The sequence below is a fragment of the Mesoplodon bidens genome (assembly GCF_964165515.1).
Source record: "Mesoplodon bidens genome assembly, chromosome: 14".
Classification (NCBI taxonomy): domain Eukaryota; kingdom Metazoa; phylum Chordata; class Mammalia; order Artiodactyla; family Ziphiidae; genus Mesoplodon; species Mesoplodon bidens.
This window is the reverse complement of record NC_138170.1, coordinates 1,456,628-1,472,760: the sequence shown is the minus strand read 5'-3', so window position 1 is coordinate 1,472,760 and position 16,133 is coordinate 1,456,628. Positions and strand designations below refer to the sequence as shown.

The 16,133-nt window shown below is 48.6% G+C and overlaps 1 protein-coding gene across 2 annotated transcripts in view; it reads right to left on the bottom strand.

The window, feature by feature from the left end:
• Positions 1-16,133, bottom strand: part of SLC4A5 (solute carrier family 4 member 5) — a 95,148-nt gene that overhangs the window by 35,031 nt on the left and 43,984 nt on the right. For both annotated transcript variants that reach the window (XM_081254324.1, XM_081254325.1), the window contains exons 4-11: positions 10,376-10,536; positions 9,342-9,497; positions 8,544-8,639; positions 6,084-6,139; positions 2,638-2,795; positions 2,116-2,203; positions 767-921; positions 212-400 (exon numbers count right to left, since the gene is read on the bottom strand). In XM_081254324.1, coding sequence (XP_081110450.1) covers positions 212-400; positions 767-921; positions 2,116-2,203; positions 2,638-2,795; positions 6,084-6,139; positions 8,544-8,639; positions 9,342-9,497; positions 10,376-10,536 — 1,059 coding nt within the window. The remainder of the gene's footprint in view (positions 1-211; positions 401-766; positions 922-2,115; positions 2,204-2,637; positions 2,796-6,083; positions 6,140-8,543; positions 8,640-9,341; positions 9,498-10,375; positions 10,537-16,133) is intronic.

Here is a 16,133-nt window from a genome sequence, read left to right as displayed (position 1 = left end):
CCTGAGAAAAGTCTGGGCTCCTCCACTAGCTTCCCCTTTCCTGCCAGATCCAGGAGGGGCTTTGAGGGCTGGGGAGGAAAAGAGTGCATTGGCCAGATCCCAAGGCCGGGCGTGGGTGCTGCTGACAGCGGTGGAGAAGGTTCCTAAGTGGTGGGTGAGGAGAAGAGAAATCTAAGGCAACTGGTGTCGCTGTCAGGCCTGGAGAGGGCACCTTCCCGTCCAGATGAGCTCCTCCCCGATCTCGTGCACGGTCGGCATCTCTCCATCATCCCTGCTGCTCCCTCCACCGGCCCCGCCACCGCCGCCGCCTCCAGCCCCTCCGCCGCCTGCAGCCGCTCCGCCGCCTCCCGTCACAGAGCCGTTCATGTGACCTAGCTCCGTCAGGGAGAACACGGATTTCCTGGAAGGAGAAGCGCGACAGGGGACAGTGGGGCTCCCAGTCCGAGGGAGAGATCAGCACCTCCAGGACTGTCCTCACAAGTCCTTTACCTTTCCAACTAAAATCACCAAATATCTTAAAATACGGAGAAAAATGCAGAGATTGATCTAGCAACACCCACACACAGGTCACCCAGGTTTTTACAGATGGTCACATTCAGTATATTTGCTTCTGATTTTTTTTTTCCAGAGAAATAAAGTGAGACTGAAAAAAAAGTGTAAACCCATGTACGCTGACATCTTTCTTTCAAATCCAAAAAAGAAACGGACAGACGGAAAGCTCCCTGTGAGCCGGCTCCCCGCTTGCCCCCGCTTCATTCATACACACCTCTTGTCGGCAGAAGTCACCTTCTTGGGTGGCTCAATTCGGATATTTGGGTCCCACTCTCCAGGGGGGAGCACGATGACCTCGTCTAGAAACTCATCAATCCCCGCGATCAGATCCTCCCGATTCCTGGCCTTGTAGGCCACGTCGCTGAAGAGCTGGCAGGGAAAGAGGCGGAGGAAGAGAAAGGGCCGCTCTCTTGCTGCGGTCCCCACCTCACCCACCCCCCGGGGGCACACCGCGTACACTTTCAAAGAAAGTCCCTTTGAACCGTTACTCCAGCTGCCGATTTGCTATCAGTTTCTGAGATGAGGACAACGGGGCAGTTGAAACTTAGCACAGTGGGGACAGTGGGACATGGGGCAAGGCGGCTCTTCCTGGACCTGAAGGCCAGGTCTCTGTACTCCAGGTGTCCGACCTGGGCTGAGTTATTTACTTAACCTTTCTGCTCGCAGTTTCCCACAGAGAGAGCTCATCAGAAAACCTGTGCAGAGCCCAGTCGGAGAAGCTCAGGTATTTCAAATCTGTTTTTTGTTTGTTTGTTTGTTTGTTTGTTTGTGCGGTACGCGGGCCTGTCACTGCTGTGGCCTCTCCCGTTGTGGAGCACAGGCTCCGGACGCGCAGGCTCAGCGGCCATGGCTCACGGGCCCAGCCGCTCCGCGGCATGTGGGATCTTCCCGGACTGGGGCACGAACCCATGTCCCCTGCATCGGCAGGCGGACTCTCAACCACCGTGCCACCAGGGAAGCCCTCAAATCTGTTTTAACATCCCAGCCCTTCATCTTTGGAGGGTCAGGCTGCATCATTCCACGCTGTCTCCAGAGGGTTCTTTCTGACTTTACAGACCTGATTGGCTTGTGCTGGTGTTTAAACTCCTCTAGGCTCCCTGTCACATAGCGTCACTCTCAGCTCCGCCTAAAGGCTCCGTGTAGCATGTGGCTCCTCTCTCTGGTGTCACCTCCTGCTCCTGAAGCTCTTACACTGAGCCTATATCAAACCACTTCCATCCAGCTCCCTCCCTCTCCGAGCCGTGGCCCTTTGCCTGGAATGCCTGCCTCCTAGGCTGGTGCTCATCCTTAGCTTTAAAGCCCCCTTGTGTGTGAGGGGCCCAATGACTGCCTGGGCGGTTAGCACGCGGCTCACTCTAGGACTATAGGTCTGTCTCTCCCACTTGATTGGTGCTCCTGAAGGGCACCCTCATTCCCTCATTCTCATAATCCTCACCCCCTGCACAGGGTCGGGCATACAGTAGGTGCTCAAACGTGACTTGTGGGATAAGTGAATGAATGCAGGCACAGTGTTTGACGCAGGAGCCATGACGTTCCAGAGTGCACGCTCCTTGTGGCACTTACGTCGTCTACCATGAGGGTGGCAATGGCGCGGCCAATCTCGTTGTAGGATTTTGCTCTCCCAGGAGGTCCCAGCAGTATGAACAGAAATCTGCAAAGAAGATGGAGGAGGAGGGGGAAAGTGAGAAGGAAAAGTAAAAGCAGGTGGAGAGAAGGATTTTCTGGCCCTAAATAGTATCCATTCTTAATTTTTTTAACTGGGCAGAAACATGTCCTTTCCCTCCTCTGTATCCCATATTTGCTTTGGAGAGACATTCCTCTTCACTCCCACCTGAGCATCTTTGCCATGCCCTGGCATCCCAGAGCTCACCCAGCAGCGCCTCCCCCAGCTGCTGGCTACTTCTTGTTTATGATTATTTTAAATACATTCTCTCAAATTCTTCCTGAGTCAGACTGCCCTCCCCATACAGTTCCCTCCTTTTCCTTCTTCGATTTAGGGGTGTCTCCAACTGCACTGCTAGCTGACTGCATGGACAGCTGGCCACCCGAGGGTGGGTATGGTGGGCACATTTCAGTGGCTCTCACCTGGTGGGGACGGGCACCTCGGTCACTCCTCCCAGCATGGCTGACTGGATGAGACGCACGAAGGCAATGAATGGCTGGTCCAGGAAGTCCACCTCGCCCACGAGCACATTGGAGGCTTCTGAGTCCTTGGGGATCTTCTTCATGAATTTGTTTTTCCGCTGGTCAGTGAGGGGGACACAAGATACCCATGATACTCACATGCAGTGGTTTCGGCTCTCACTCAGCCCGTTCAGACTACTGTGGAGACCTAACCTTACAAAATTCTCCCAGCGTCTCTCAAGACACTGAAGGAAATAAGCCGACACTCTCCCACAATCTGCAGATGAGGAGACTCAAAGTTGGTTAACCCCAGGGACCAATTAAGCCTTTCGTAGATGGGAATGAACAGGCAATGACTTGACCCCCTCAGATGTTCCTTGATAAGCGAAAACCTTGTTCTACTGAAGTGTGAGTTGAGGGGTCAGAATAGAAAGTCAGGGCTTGCTGGACATCAGATCTCTTCCCCCAGCAGCAGCTCAAGCAGATGGGAGCCTTGGCCCTTATACTCCAGCTGCCCAGCCCTCCCTCTTTGCCTTTACCCTGGATGGCCGTAGGAGGAATGAGACCATCCTGATGGCCAGGGTGGACGCACTTTGTATTTTCTTTACCACCAGCTTCCTGGCTGACAGGAACCCCTGGACCTGTGGGTCCAAGCCTGTGGGAGACTTCTGTGCCCCCAAGTCACCCCTAGAGGACCTCCCAGGAAACTCGTAGCTTCTGAGCCTTTCCAACTGAGACTATTGACTAGACTGGTGTCTAGTCAGGGCAGGAAGGTCAAACAGGAAGAGTGAGCGGGGTCCGATGTGAGACGTGCTGGAGACAAGCCCTCTGCCTCAAAGCAGCCCCACTCTCTGCGGTCATGACTTTCATCCTATGGATAAGAGGCCGGCTCCTCCGGAGCCCTCTCTTATGATGAAAATGCCCAGGGGTGGTCACATACGCACTCTTCTTAGTCTTTAACATCTTAGGGTACATTCGTTTTTCAGATCACTTTCCCTCTGGGCAGCAAGGGGATAGACGGGAGACAGAGAGAGTGTCATAGAGAGAGGTGGGGAAGGAGCGTCTGGGGAGGACCGGGCTGGTGGGAGTCCACAGTGGCCAACAAAGGAAGAAAGGGCCCAGGAGGTGGAGGCAAGTGGCACAGAGAGATTCTGCAGACGCCACCACTTTGCCACCTATTCCCCCTTGATGGGAGTCTCTCTTGTGGGCACAGAAATGTCTGTTTCTCGTACGTTCAGTGAAGATAGTTTCTTTCTGTCCCTGGAGAGGGGTCAGTTATGGGCATGGGCATGGCCAACAGGTCTTGCCCCTTTGGGCCCACAGCCATTTCCTGATTTGACTCGTGGGGGACGTGATACACACTGGGCTGGGGACCTACCAGCACTAGAAAAGGCTTGTGAGCAAGGGTTGCACCCTTATAATCTTTTAAATCCCTTACAAAACATAAAACTCTCCACAACCACCTGGGCAACAGCCCCCAGGGCCCTAACGCAGTGAGAATAAGCAACAGAAGAAGTTAATGGGAAGGCCAGGATCCCCACAACTCAAAGAGTCCCTTTGTCCCAGGACCAGTTAGCTGGTTCATAAGCAGGTTCTTCAGGATGGAGGTCTGGGTGTGCCAGGGCAGCCACTGTCTCCCTCCAACTCCATGTCCCTGGGCATCAGGCAGGGAGCAGGTGGGCGGCAGGAGTGCCCTGGAGAACAAGGTTTTGAAAACAACAGTGCTCTGGGGTGGCCCATGCAACACGCTCGTAACCGTGAGCAGAGAGGAGTTAAAACAGGGCCTTGGTCCTCCCTTGTAGGCTGTCACCCCAGTAAGGAGGCCAGAGTTGTGGCATCCCAGAAATGGGCCATGCTGGTGTTCTGGCCACCCTGGCTTGGTGATGGTCTGGCCACGGGCTTGTCTAACCAGGGTCCTGCTGACCCCACTGCCTGAGCCCAGGGGACTCTGGTCCAGCTCTGCTGAGTCACTGCACACAGCGATGCTGTTTGAATCCACACTCTGCTCACCGGGGACTCACTGGAACTCAGGGCCAGTGTGGAGTGGTGAAGAAAGTTGCACCTAAAGAACTGCCAGTGCTGCTGCAGATACTGAGAAGCAGCATTACACAACCAGTTAGGAGAGCTGGACGCTGGTGCCCGGTGTTGGGTTCCAATCCCGAAATCAAAGGCAGCATTGCCGGGGGAAGGTAGTGGATAGTATTCTTCTTACCCCTTAGGTAGTGAAAACTAGGTTGTGAAAAACTTTTACTAGGCAGTGCTTTCTTATAACGGCTCCACTGTCTGTGCACATGACTATAGTAAAGTGGGGTTCTTCTCTAAATAATATTCCAGAATATTCGTTCCTAAGTCACTCCCAAATTAAGGGCTCTAGAGTCACACTGCCTGGATCAAATCATGGGTATGCCACCTTTCAGCTGCATGAACTTAGGCACATTATTTAACTGCTTTTATGTTCTCATCTGTAGAGTGAAGATGATATAGTACCTTTCTGATGCACAGAAAACGCACCGCACAACGTAGTGCATGCAATGTGTGGACCTCCAATGTTGGTTGATGCCGTTATTATTGTTATTTTATTATTTTGGCCACCAAAGGGCCCTGGAGACACTGACATGAGGGAATACTCCTGTTTTGCCTTCCACCAAACTTGGGACTGCCTTGGAGGCCTGGAGGTCACCCAGGCTCCTGAGGAGTAGGTGCCACAGTTCAGGTTCCCCTCCTCACCTTCCTTCCCACTCCTGGGGGCACAGGCAAGGAGACCCTGGGACCTTCTGCCCCTGAGATGTGGATATTTGGAATTGAGGGCAGCCTCCTCTGGGCTTCCCTCGGGGGCACAGTCATGGGGGTCCTGGGCTGTGGGCTTGGAACTTGGACTCAACTTGTTTGTGGGATTCTGATCTCATCAAGGAGGTTTCAGCCAAGCTGGTGGGAGACAAGAACTGACTTTATCCAGCACTAGCCAAGGAGAAGATACACTACTGGGCAGTCCAGTGGATTCACTATCATGATTGTCCCCACAGGGAGGCCCCACTGCTTTTCTCTACCAGCCCAAGCCCCCACTTCATCCTTAAAAGTGTTTGCGGGTCACGGAGGAGGTGAAGCTCTGTGTGGCAGTCTTCTCTCTCCAATAAACCCCAAGGTCAGGGATAGCTGGCATCTCATCTGATCACACTTCTCCGTCCCCTGCTCCTTCCAGGGCCTGGCACAGAGCCAGCACCCCAGTGTTGGACTGGGCTGAGTCACCAAGGCAACCCAGAGCCCCGCCCGCACCCTTCCCGGGGACTCCCGCTTTTTCACGGGAGTCAGTCGAGTTTTGCCTGTAGGGGCTCCCTACCCCTGAAGCCAAAGACTTCTTCCTGCCCTGGCCCTCCACAGCAGCCAGGTGCAGGGGCTTTACTACCTACCTGGTCTGTATTTGGGGTGAGAGAAATATCATTCATGCTTCTGCTCTGGGCGTGACCTAGGAGAAAAGGAAAAGGAGGTCCATCAGGGGAAGACGGGTTCTCGCAGGCCCTTGTCTCTTGGTCTCTACACGGGCTTTTCCCACCTTCACGACCAAAGCAAGCACCCCTCCCCTCAGCCTGCAGCCCCTTTCAGCAGGCGTTCTCTCTCTTTTCTTCTTTTCAGGGGCAGCTTTATTAAAGGCACTGCTGGGCCCCAGGTTCTACTGCTCCTTCTCACCCCTCAGTGTGCTACGCCCTGGTCCCAGCCCCCCGCCCTGCCTTCTGGGGCGGAGACTAAGACGTTGCTCTGTGCCAGCCCTGAGGTGGGGAGGGGCACAGACACACTACTGGGTAACGAGCCGGGCGTCTCTAAGCTTCGGCCTTGTTGGAGAGAAAACAGCAGTTTCACCTCTGTCCTCCGAGACCCACGCAAGTCTTTAAAGACGGCTGGGGACGTGGGCCGGCAGCGGGGAGGAAGGTGGGGCTCCCCGTGGTGAGAACAGTGGTGAACTATTCGAACAGCTGCTTCCTCCGTTAAGGCAGGAGAAGCTCAGCTCTCGTTTCCCACCAGCAGCCACATGCAGTGAGCCCTCCAGGCTTTCCGTGGTCTGTGGTGTCCCGGCCCTTGCAGACTCTGCTTTCCCTCGGCTCCCCCCTCTCTTATTTCCATCCAGGATCCTCAAGGCCCCTCCTCAGGGCCTTGCTTTGCACCCAAACCCTCCAGAGGCCTCACCCCCGTCCTCCTGGGTCAGTCCCATCCCCTCCTGTTTCATCCCCATCCACATTTGTGCTGGGGATGCCCAGGGTGGGGCTCCAGTCCAGATCTGTCCCGAGCTCCAGATTCCTCTGAGCAGCCTGACCTGGCACCTCAAACTCAACACACCTGAAACGGAACTCGTTGTCTTCCATCAAATGTCTCCCCCCATAGACCCCACACCGCCAGGGCTTCCTCCCCGTTGTCCACTGGCAATCAGAGCGGACCAGGAGCCAGCCTCGACGCCTCCCTCTCCCTTATTTCCCACTTCCCACCAGTCGCTGAAGCCCAGAGGGGTCCTTCTCTCTGTTCTCGCTCTCACTGCCCGAACGCGCCCCCCGTCTCTTGCTCCCAATAGTTCAGCCCCTTCTAGTTTATTTCTCAAATAAAAATCTGACCATGATATGTCCCTGCATAAAACTTCTCAGGAGTCCCCATTACCCTCAGAATACAGGCTGGGGCCTCTTGCAGGATTCATAGGCCCCTTTTGATTGGACCCTCTTTCCCTTAGAGCCTGGTGAACTGAATCACCCTATTTCCCCGAATATGCGGCACCCTTCACAGCACCTTCGCTTCACCTGCTCTTTGTTTCCTTTGTTCTAAAGAACACCCTCTTCCTCCCCCACACTGCTGGGAAACTTCTATTTATTCTCCAAGACTCAGGCAAGTGTCGCCTCCTCTCTGAGCCTTCCCAGGTGCCACCTTGGGGTGGGGAGGTGTGCACACAAAGCGGTCGTCACTTATTCATGTCTTTTACCCAGGTCCCCACCACAGCAACGCTGGCAATTCATGTATAGTGAATAACAGAGCAGAAAGCTCGTCCCAAAGCCGTTCACCGTCTCTGACTGCCAGCATCCCTCTGTGGAATAACCAAGACCAGGAAGACTAAGAGCATCCTGGGGTCACTAAGAACAGAGAGAAAAGACCGTGACAAACCCCTGCCGTGGCAAAGGCCACATCACTGTCACTGTCCTGAAGCATTCCTCTGGCCTGGTCAGGGGCACAGCCCTGGGACGTGCTTGTTCGTATCTTGTCATTCTAGTAAAAGTGTTTAAAGGAAAATACTCCTTCACACTGCTTTTTCTTTTCACTTCCCAAGTTCCCTCTTTTCTTTGCCTCACAGCTCACCTGTCTGTTCAGCGCTGATGAATTGCCTGACAAAGCCCGGTCTGTGACATGCCCCTCACAGGCCCCACTCACCCAGTCACAGCCCTCGGGGGCTGCAGCTCCACCAGCATTTCATTGTCTGGGGCCCAAGACTGTCATCCAGGGATGGGAACATTCTCTGTCCTGGGGCAAAGGACTTAGCCTGCTTCTAATTGTTTCTAGGAAGACTTCTCACCAAAAACAGGGCTAATGATCAGTTTGGTGAAAATAAAGCCATAGACTAAGTTAAAAATGCCTAGCACACAGGATTGGGTATTGATTATGACAGGACTTGATTAGAGCTGCAGTTTTTGGAGTAATTATTTAGAAAATTACGGTAGTAAGTTAGACTCTGAGGGCAGCCCAGGTTTAGGGTGAAAGTTAGATTTCTTCTGATGCCTGAGAGTTCTAGACAGACCCTGGGCTTTACCTCCTCTGCTATGAGAGTATGAAAATTGACTCCAGAGTGGCCACAGCCAGGACAAAGCTGCCACACAGTGGCAGAGAAAGAAGATACTCACACAGGCGGCCGTAATTTGCACTTTGCCGCATCCTCAGGTCCTCGGTGGAGTGGTGTAGGCTTGGGCCCGCCGCGGGGCTCCGGCCTGGGCTGCGATCTGGGAGGAGGGACAGAAGAGATTTGACTTCGGCAGACTTGCTGGAGTGGCGCAGCTTCTTCCGTTAGCACAATTCACGTTTACAATCATTTCACCTAAACAAAGCTGGGCTGCAAGACATGTCTCTTCCCCTTCTAGGAAGAAAGGATGTTTTGGTTTTGGTTCTTGTTTTTCAGGATTTTTTTTAAGCAAGTGAATAGTCTGAACATGATTAGAGAAAATACTTGTACCTTTGAAAGTGAAATAGATGTACAATTGATTAAATAGACACCAGGTGTTGTAGGTGACCTAGGTTCACCCCTGATTCCACAACCTACTGGCCATGTGATCTTAGGTAAGTAACTTAACCTCTCCGTGCCTCAGCCTCCTCATCTGTAAACTGGGGATGATGAGAACAGTACCTAGTCATGGGGTTAGTGTGAGGATGAAGTGGAGTACTCAGACAGTGCCTGGAACACAGGTAAGTGCTGAGTACGTACCCACTGTAGGCTAAACATTTTCCATTTAAAATAATTCATCTAAGGAGATTCCTCAAGTCTCTTTAGTTAGCAGCGTTATCAACTTTGTACTGATTATTGCATTTATCTGACAGGTCCAGCAAGGCTAGTGTCTGGGCATCTCAACTCTGGGATATCAAGAGTGGAGGATTGCAGGTTTGAGATGTGTGCATAGAACAAGCCACCAGCGTATGGCCCGACTCACTGGTGGTGGAGGAGACTGACTTTCCAATGTCAACCAAGGAGCGGTGGATGGGCTTCTTGGTTTGGTGACGGTGTTTCCTCAGTAGGACGTAGCTGACCCTCTCTCGGAGCTCTGGCCGAAGGAGGCCGTCCTCGATTTGCTTTTCAATGACATCATCTAAGTGGGAAACAAACATGCCTTGTCCACGTGGCACCGAATGACCAGGGGTGTGGGGGTCTTCAGTTTCATCTGTTATTAGTGGGATTAAAAGTGACCTAAAGGAGGCAGGGAATGTAGAAATAGTCCCACCTTTGCCACAAACTGAAAATTTGGACCAGTCATGAACGCTCAGCCTCCTTATATGTAAAAGGGTGTGTGCATGTCTGTGGGAGTTCGTGTATGTGGATGCATGTGTGTGTGCATGGGGGTGCATTGTGTGCCCGTGTGGGTGCACATGTGCATGCATGTGTGGGTATAGGATTCTCAGCTCTTTCTATCCATAACATTGTGGAAAATAAATGAAATTGTACACATGAAAGTACCCTAAGAAGCACAAGGTACAATGCTAAGTGGTTTTAGTCCTAACATGAATTCTTTTTAGAAAAGTATTTTGGGCAATGTAGTTCTGGCAAAATTGAATGTGCTAAAACAAAATTCACAAGAAGTTTTAGGGATGATAAGGCAAGCTGCTCCCTCCCTTTGCCACTCTATCAAACGAGAGTTAATTTCCTAAAGATGAATGGTGATCTATTTACCCTGACAAGAAACAGGTTGCCATGGCAATAGGTGTCTCCAACCATGCTAAGAAGCCCTTCTCCCTTTTGTTACATTGCTGAACGGCGTTTCAGAGGCTGACCTTTCCCTCTCTACGTGTATCTGAAACTTGGAGCAGCTGTGACACTGCTTGGGGGCCTCAGACCCAAAGCCTGGTCTCTGCAGAATTAGGCAGGCATCAGAGGTGGGTGTGCCATGCAGACCAAGGGTGGGCATGAGATGGGGCAGGCGAAGGGGGACGCTGCCCTGCTTGGTGGGGGCCACAGTGGTCCTTGCCTCACCTATGATCTGTGGTAAGGAGACGCTGTCCAAATCCAGCAGCACCGTCCCCGTCTGCAGGCAGGTCCGGAGCTCAAAGAGGCTGTGCAGGGACAGTGTGGACACGTGGGGCTTGCTCCAGCGCTCTCCTCCTTCCTCTACCTTTTCTTCAAACTTTATCCACCTGGAAAAGTAAGGATGGGGCTCAGCATGGCCTTTGCCCTCAGGAGGAGCCCACAGCTGGGCCTCTTCAGGAGAGGGGTGTTGGCTTGTGAGTTATGCTATGCACATTGTTGGGGCATTGGTCCTAGACTCACAGGCAGAGGATCTCCTGGGGACATCCCCACTCAGTCCCCCACTCCTCCTGAAGCAGTAATGCTCAGGACAAAGTGGCACCAGAGAATGACCATAAATGGGCATGAAGGATACTTTTAGGGTGGTGGAAATGTTCTAAAATTGGATTTGGTGATGGTCACACACCTCTGTACATTTACTAAAAATCATTTAATTAATACACTTAAAACAAGGGAACTTTATGGTATCCATTAATAATAGAGCTGTTAAAAAAATCGTCCACTGGACCCTAGTTACCCGTCTACTGGTCACACATGTGTTCAGTGTCTGCCTTATGGGGTGTTTGCTGGGAGCAGGAAAGTATTTCCCCACAGTTCTGGTGTAGGGCCTGAGGTTTCCATGAGTCCCACTCGTATTTTGGCTCTGAAAGTTCAAGTTAAAATCCAAACGTCATTTGAGGAAGGAAAGAAATTAAACCAAGGGTACGTAGGAGTTTGTCCTTTCTAGAAGCCTTGGAAGCATAGGCTGGGGTGGCGGGGCCCAAGTGGGAAAGCCTTGGGCAGGCTGGTAGCACTGGCCTGTAGCTCCCCACAGAGGGCAGCACCACACAGCCTGGAGAGCCACTGGGAAGCAAAGTCTGGCCGGAGACCTGCTGGCTCAGCTTTATTAGATGTCGACCTCAAGTTAGTGAGTAGCGTCAAGCTATGCCGATCAAAATCCCAGGGGACCAAAAAACTACAAATAGAACTACCATATGACCCAGCAATCCCACTACTGGGCATATACCCTGAGAAAACCATAATTCAAAAAGAGACATGTACCAAAATGTTCATTGCAGCTCTATTCACAATAGCCCGGAGCTGGAAACAACCTAAGTGTCCATCATCGGATGAATGGATAAAGAAGATGTGGCACATATATACAATGGAATATTACTCAGCCATAAAAAGAAACGAAACTGAGCTATTTGTAATGAGGTGGATAGACCTAGAGTCTGTCATACAGAGTGAAGTTAGTCAGAAAGAGAAAGACAAATACCGTATGCTAACACATATATACGGAATTTAAAAAAAAAAATGTCATGAAGAACCTAGGGGCAAAACGGGAATGAAGACGCAGACCTACTTGAGAATGGACTTGAGGATATGGGGAGGGGGAAGGGTGGGCTGTGACAAGGCGAAAGAGAGGCATGGACGTGTATACACTACCAAACGTAAGGTAGATAGATAGTGGGAAGCAGCCGCAGAGCACAGGGAGATCAGCTCGGTGCTTTGTGACCGCCTGGAGGAGTGGGATGGGGAGGGTGGGAGGGAGGGAGATGCATGAGGGAAGGGATGTGGGAACAGATGTATATGTATGACTGGTTCACTTTGTTATAAAGCAGAAACTAATTAAAAAAATAAATAAATAAACTTAAAAAAAAAAAAAAAATCCCAGGGGAGTATTTTTGGACTGTGACTATCTAATTCTAAAGTTCCTCTGAAAAAGTAAATGTCTGAGAGTGGTTCGGGAAAGTCTAAAAAAGAAGAATGGGGATGGGACATGCTTTTAGCAGATATAAAAACTTACTGAAAACCTTGAGTAATTAAAGCATTGTAATTCCAGTCCAGGTATAGACAAAGGGATGAATAAAACAACAGTCTGGAAGCAGACCTGAGCCCCCATGGGAATTTGGGTTTTGATGGAGGAGCCGTTTAAAAGATGACCAACCTAAATATTAAAAAGTCCCTACTTCTTACCAAGATATTCTTACCATGTGGATTAAAGGCTAGACATAAAAATAAATCTATAATGGAATATTGTTGAGCCTTAAAATAAAGGAAATTTTGACGCATGCTACAGCATGAATAAAACTTGAAGACATTATGCTAAGTGAAATAAGCCAGTCATTAAAGGACAAATACTGTAAGATTCCACTTCTATGAGGGACCTAGAGTAGTCAAATTCATAGAGACAGAAAGTAAAATGGTGGTTACCAGGGGCTGAGGGGAGAGAGGCAGGGGAATTACTGTTTAAGTGGTATAGAGTTTCAGTTTTGTGAGATGAAGGAGTTCAGGAGATGGATAGTAGTGATGGTTACACAACAATGTGAATGTACTTAATGCTATTGAACTGTACACTTAAAGATGGATAAAATGGTAAAGTTTATGTTATGTATATTTTACCACAATTAGAATAAATAAATAACCATGTTAAAATCTAGAAACAAAAATATAAATATACTAGAAGAGAATATAGGAGAATATTCTTGTTGTTGTTGTGGAGAAAGACTTCCTAAGCAAGATGTAAAACCATAAAGGGAAAATAAATGGGTACATTTTGTTACATAAAAATAAACTAAAACCTCTGTATAACACAATAAGACATAACTGAAATTCACATAAATGCAACATACTCAGAAAATATTTGCAACAAACAGGGCATCAAAGGAGTTTTTTTTTTTTTTTTTTTTTGGCTGCACCAGACGGCATGTGGGATCTTAGTTCCCCGACCAGGGATCAAACCTGCACCCCCTGCTTTGGAAGCGTGGCGTCTTAACCACTGGACCACCAGGGAAGTCCACAAAGCTTCTTCACATCAATAAGAAAAACTCAAATTACCCAACTGAAAAGTGAACAATTCTGAAAAGAAATAATGGCCAATAAATGTATGAAAAGATGTTCAACTTTACTAGTAATCAAGAACATTTAAATTGTTGCAAATGAAACAACATCCTTCACTTCTCATATTGGCAAAAATTTAAAAGATTGACAACTTCCTGTGTTGGTGGAAACATGGGGGGTGGGCACTCAAACTGTATGTATGAATATAGTATGTGTGTGTGTGTGTATGTGTGTGTATATATATATATATATATATATATATATATATAGTGTAGCCACATAGCCTTCTTGGGGTGGGGAACTGGGAGTCTCTTTTGTCTTTTGACTGAGCAGTTCTATTTCTAGGAAATTATCACAGGAGTATCTTTGCACATCTACACACAGTAATATGTATACCAGGAGACACTTACTGAAGCTTTGTCCAGTAGGGTGAATAACTGGAAACCACCAGTTTTCAGTAAAGACATGATCACATCAATTCCATACATCCATGCTGAAGAATAACACTCAGAGATAAAAAGCACGAGGGTGAACTATGCGTACTGACAAGATGGACAATACCATCCCATTCTATAAAAAAGAAAAACACACACACGTGTGTGTGTGTGTTTACACATGTGTCTGAACATGCCCAGCAGCAGTTTTGAAAGGATGCCTGTCAGGTGGTTAAATGGTTACTTCTGAAGGGAAGTGTGGGGTTGTTGGTGGGGGGAGGATTTAAGAGACTTTCAATCTATTGGGGTTAATTAGTGTAGTAAGAGTGCAACCTGTGGAGCAAGACAACCAACTTTTATTTTTTATTTATCTTTGGCTGCGTTGGGTCTTCATTGCTGTGTGCGGGCTTTCTCTAGTTGCAGTGAGCAGGGGCTACTCTTCATTGCAGTGCGTGGGCTTCTCATTGCAGTGGCTTCTCTCATTGTGGAGCACAGGCTCTAGGCGTGTGGGCTTCCGTAGCTGTGGCACGTGGGCTCAGTAGTTGTGGCTCGTGGGCTCTAGAGCGCAGGCTCAGTGGTTGTGGTGCATGGGCTTAGTTGCTCCGCGGCATGTGGGATCTTCCCGGACCAGGGCTCAAACCCGTGTCCCGTGCATTGGCAGGCGGATTCCTAACCACTGCGCCACAAGGGAAGTCCCGACAACCAAGTTTTGAATTCCAGCTTCACATTTACTAGCTACGGACTTTGGGCAAGTTACTCAATCTCTCACCACCTTTGTTTTCTTTAGGAATACTAACAGTTTATAGCAATTAGAGAAGTGCCTGGCACATAATGCGCACTCTGTTAGTGTTAGCTATTAATGTGAAAATAAATAACGTTGCTTTTTAAAGTTTAGAAACAATAAGGAAATAAGAAAGTAAAGGCATTCAAAGCTCTCCCAACCAGAAGACACCATGGTTGATATTCTGATGACCTTCAATTAGATCTCTGTGTGCATGAACGCACACGTGCATGCATGCACACACACACTTTTACATTAATGACACCATAAGGGCGTGGTATCTAATGGGTATCCTTTCATGTCTATAAATGTCTATAAATATTCATATCATTTTAAAGGCTCTTTAGCATTCCATTGTATGAGTAGACCATAATTTATGTGAATAATCCTCATTTGGTCAACATTTAGATTATTTCTAATTATTCTTTATTATAAACAAGGCTGGTTTGAATTTCCTTGACCCCTGTTCAATAATTTCCTTACGATAAACTCTCGGGAGTGGAACTGCTGTGTCTGCACATTTTTACATGTATGACGTACACTGTCAAACTGTTCTCCAGAAAGCTGTGCCAATTCATACTTCCACCAATGTACAGGAGACCTCACATTTTTCTGAAGTCTCTCAAACTCTAGTATTGTCATTCCTTTTCACTTTTGTGCGTTTGGTAATTGAAAAATTATATCATATTTGCATTCTTTTGACTACATGTGAGGTTGAACGTCTTTTCCTTTGTCAGATTTCTTCTTTACACAGTTGTGTGAGCACTTTTCAGTATCAGTGTTTAATATCCTGATTCAATACATTTATTTGAGACCAGTTAACTTGGAGCCTGGTGGGGCCTTGGGGGCTTGGATGGACACAGGATGGGGAGGGTTTTTTTCTAAATATACACATGTTTATTGACTAGTGTTATTATGGACCTATTATTACAGGTAAATGATTCTTTTTAAAAAAAATATTTATGTATGTATGTATGTATTTGGCTGTGCCAGGTCTCAGTTGCGGCACACGGGATCTTTAGTTGAGGCATGAGGGATCTTTAGTTGTGGCATGCGGGATCTTTTTTAGTTGCAGCATGCAGGCTCTTAGTTGTGGCATGTGGGATCTAGTTCCCTGACCAGGGATCGAACCCAGACCCCATGCATTGGGAGCACAGACTCTTAACCACTGGACCACGAGGGAAGTCCTTAAATGATTCTTTTTTAATTGAAGTATAGTTGATTTACAAAGTTGTGCTAGTTTCTGGTGTGCAGCAAAGTGATTCAGTTATATATATAAACTTTTTCATATTCTTTTCCATTATGGTTTATTAAGGGATATTGAATATAATTCCCGTGCTATACAATAGGCCCCTGTTGTTTATCCATTCTATATATGAGTTTGCATCTGCTAGTCCCAAACTCCAAAGATGGGGAGGTTTGATTAGAGGGGGCTAGTGGGGTGAAGACATGGCGCTGGAGCAGAGACCACTCAGACACTTGCCTCGGAGACTCACCAAGGTGTAGTGGACATTTTTAATGGGGAAATATGTTTGGGAGAACATTATTTAAATTATGGTAGATCCAAGTCTGTATAATATCAATACAAAGTTTTTCTAAAACTTGTATTAACATAATGGTTTGCAAGGAAGAAATCAAAGGACAGGTCCAAATGTTTTGGTCAGGAGAT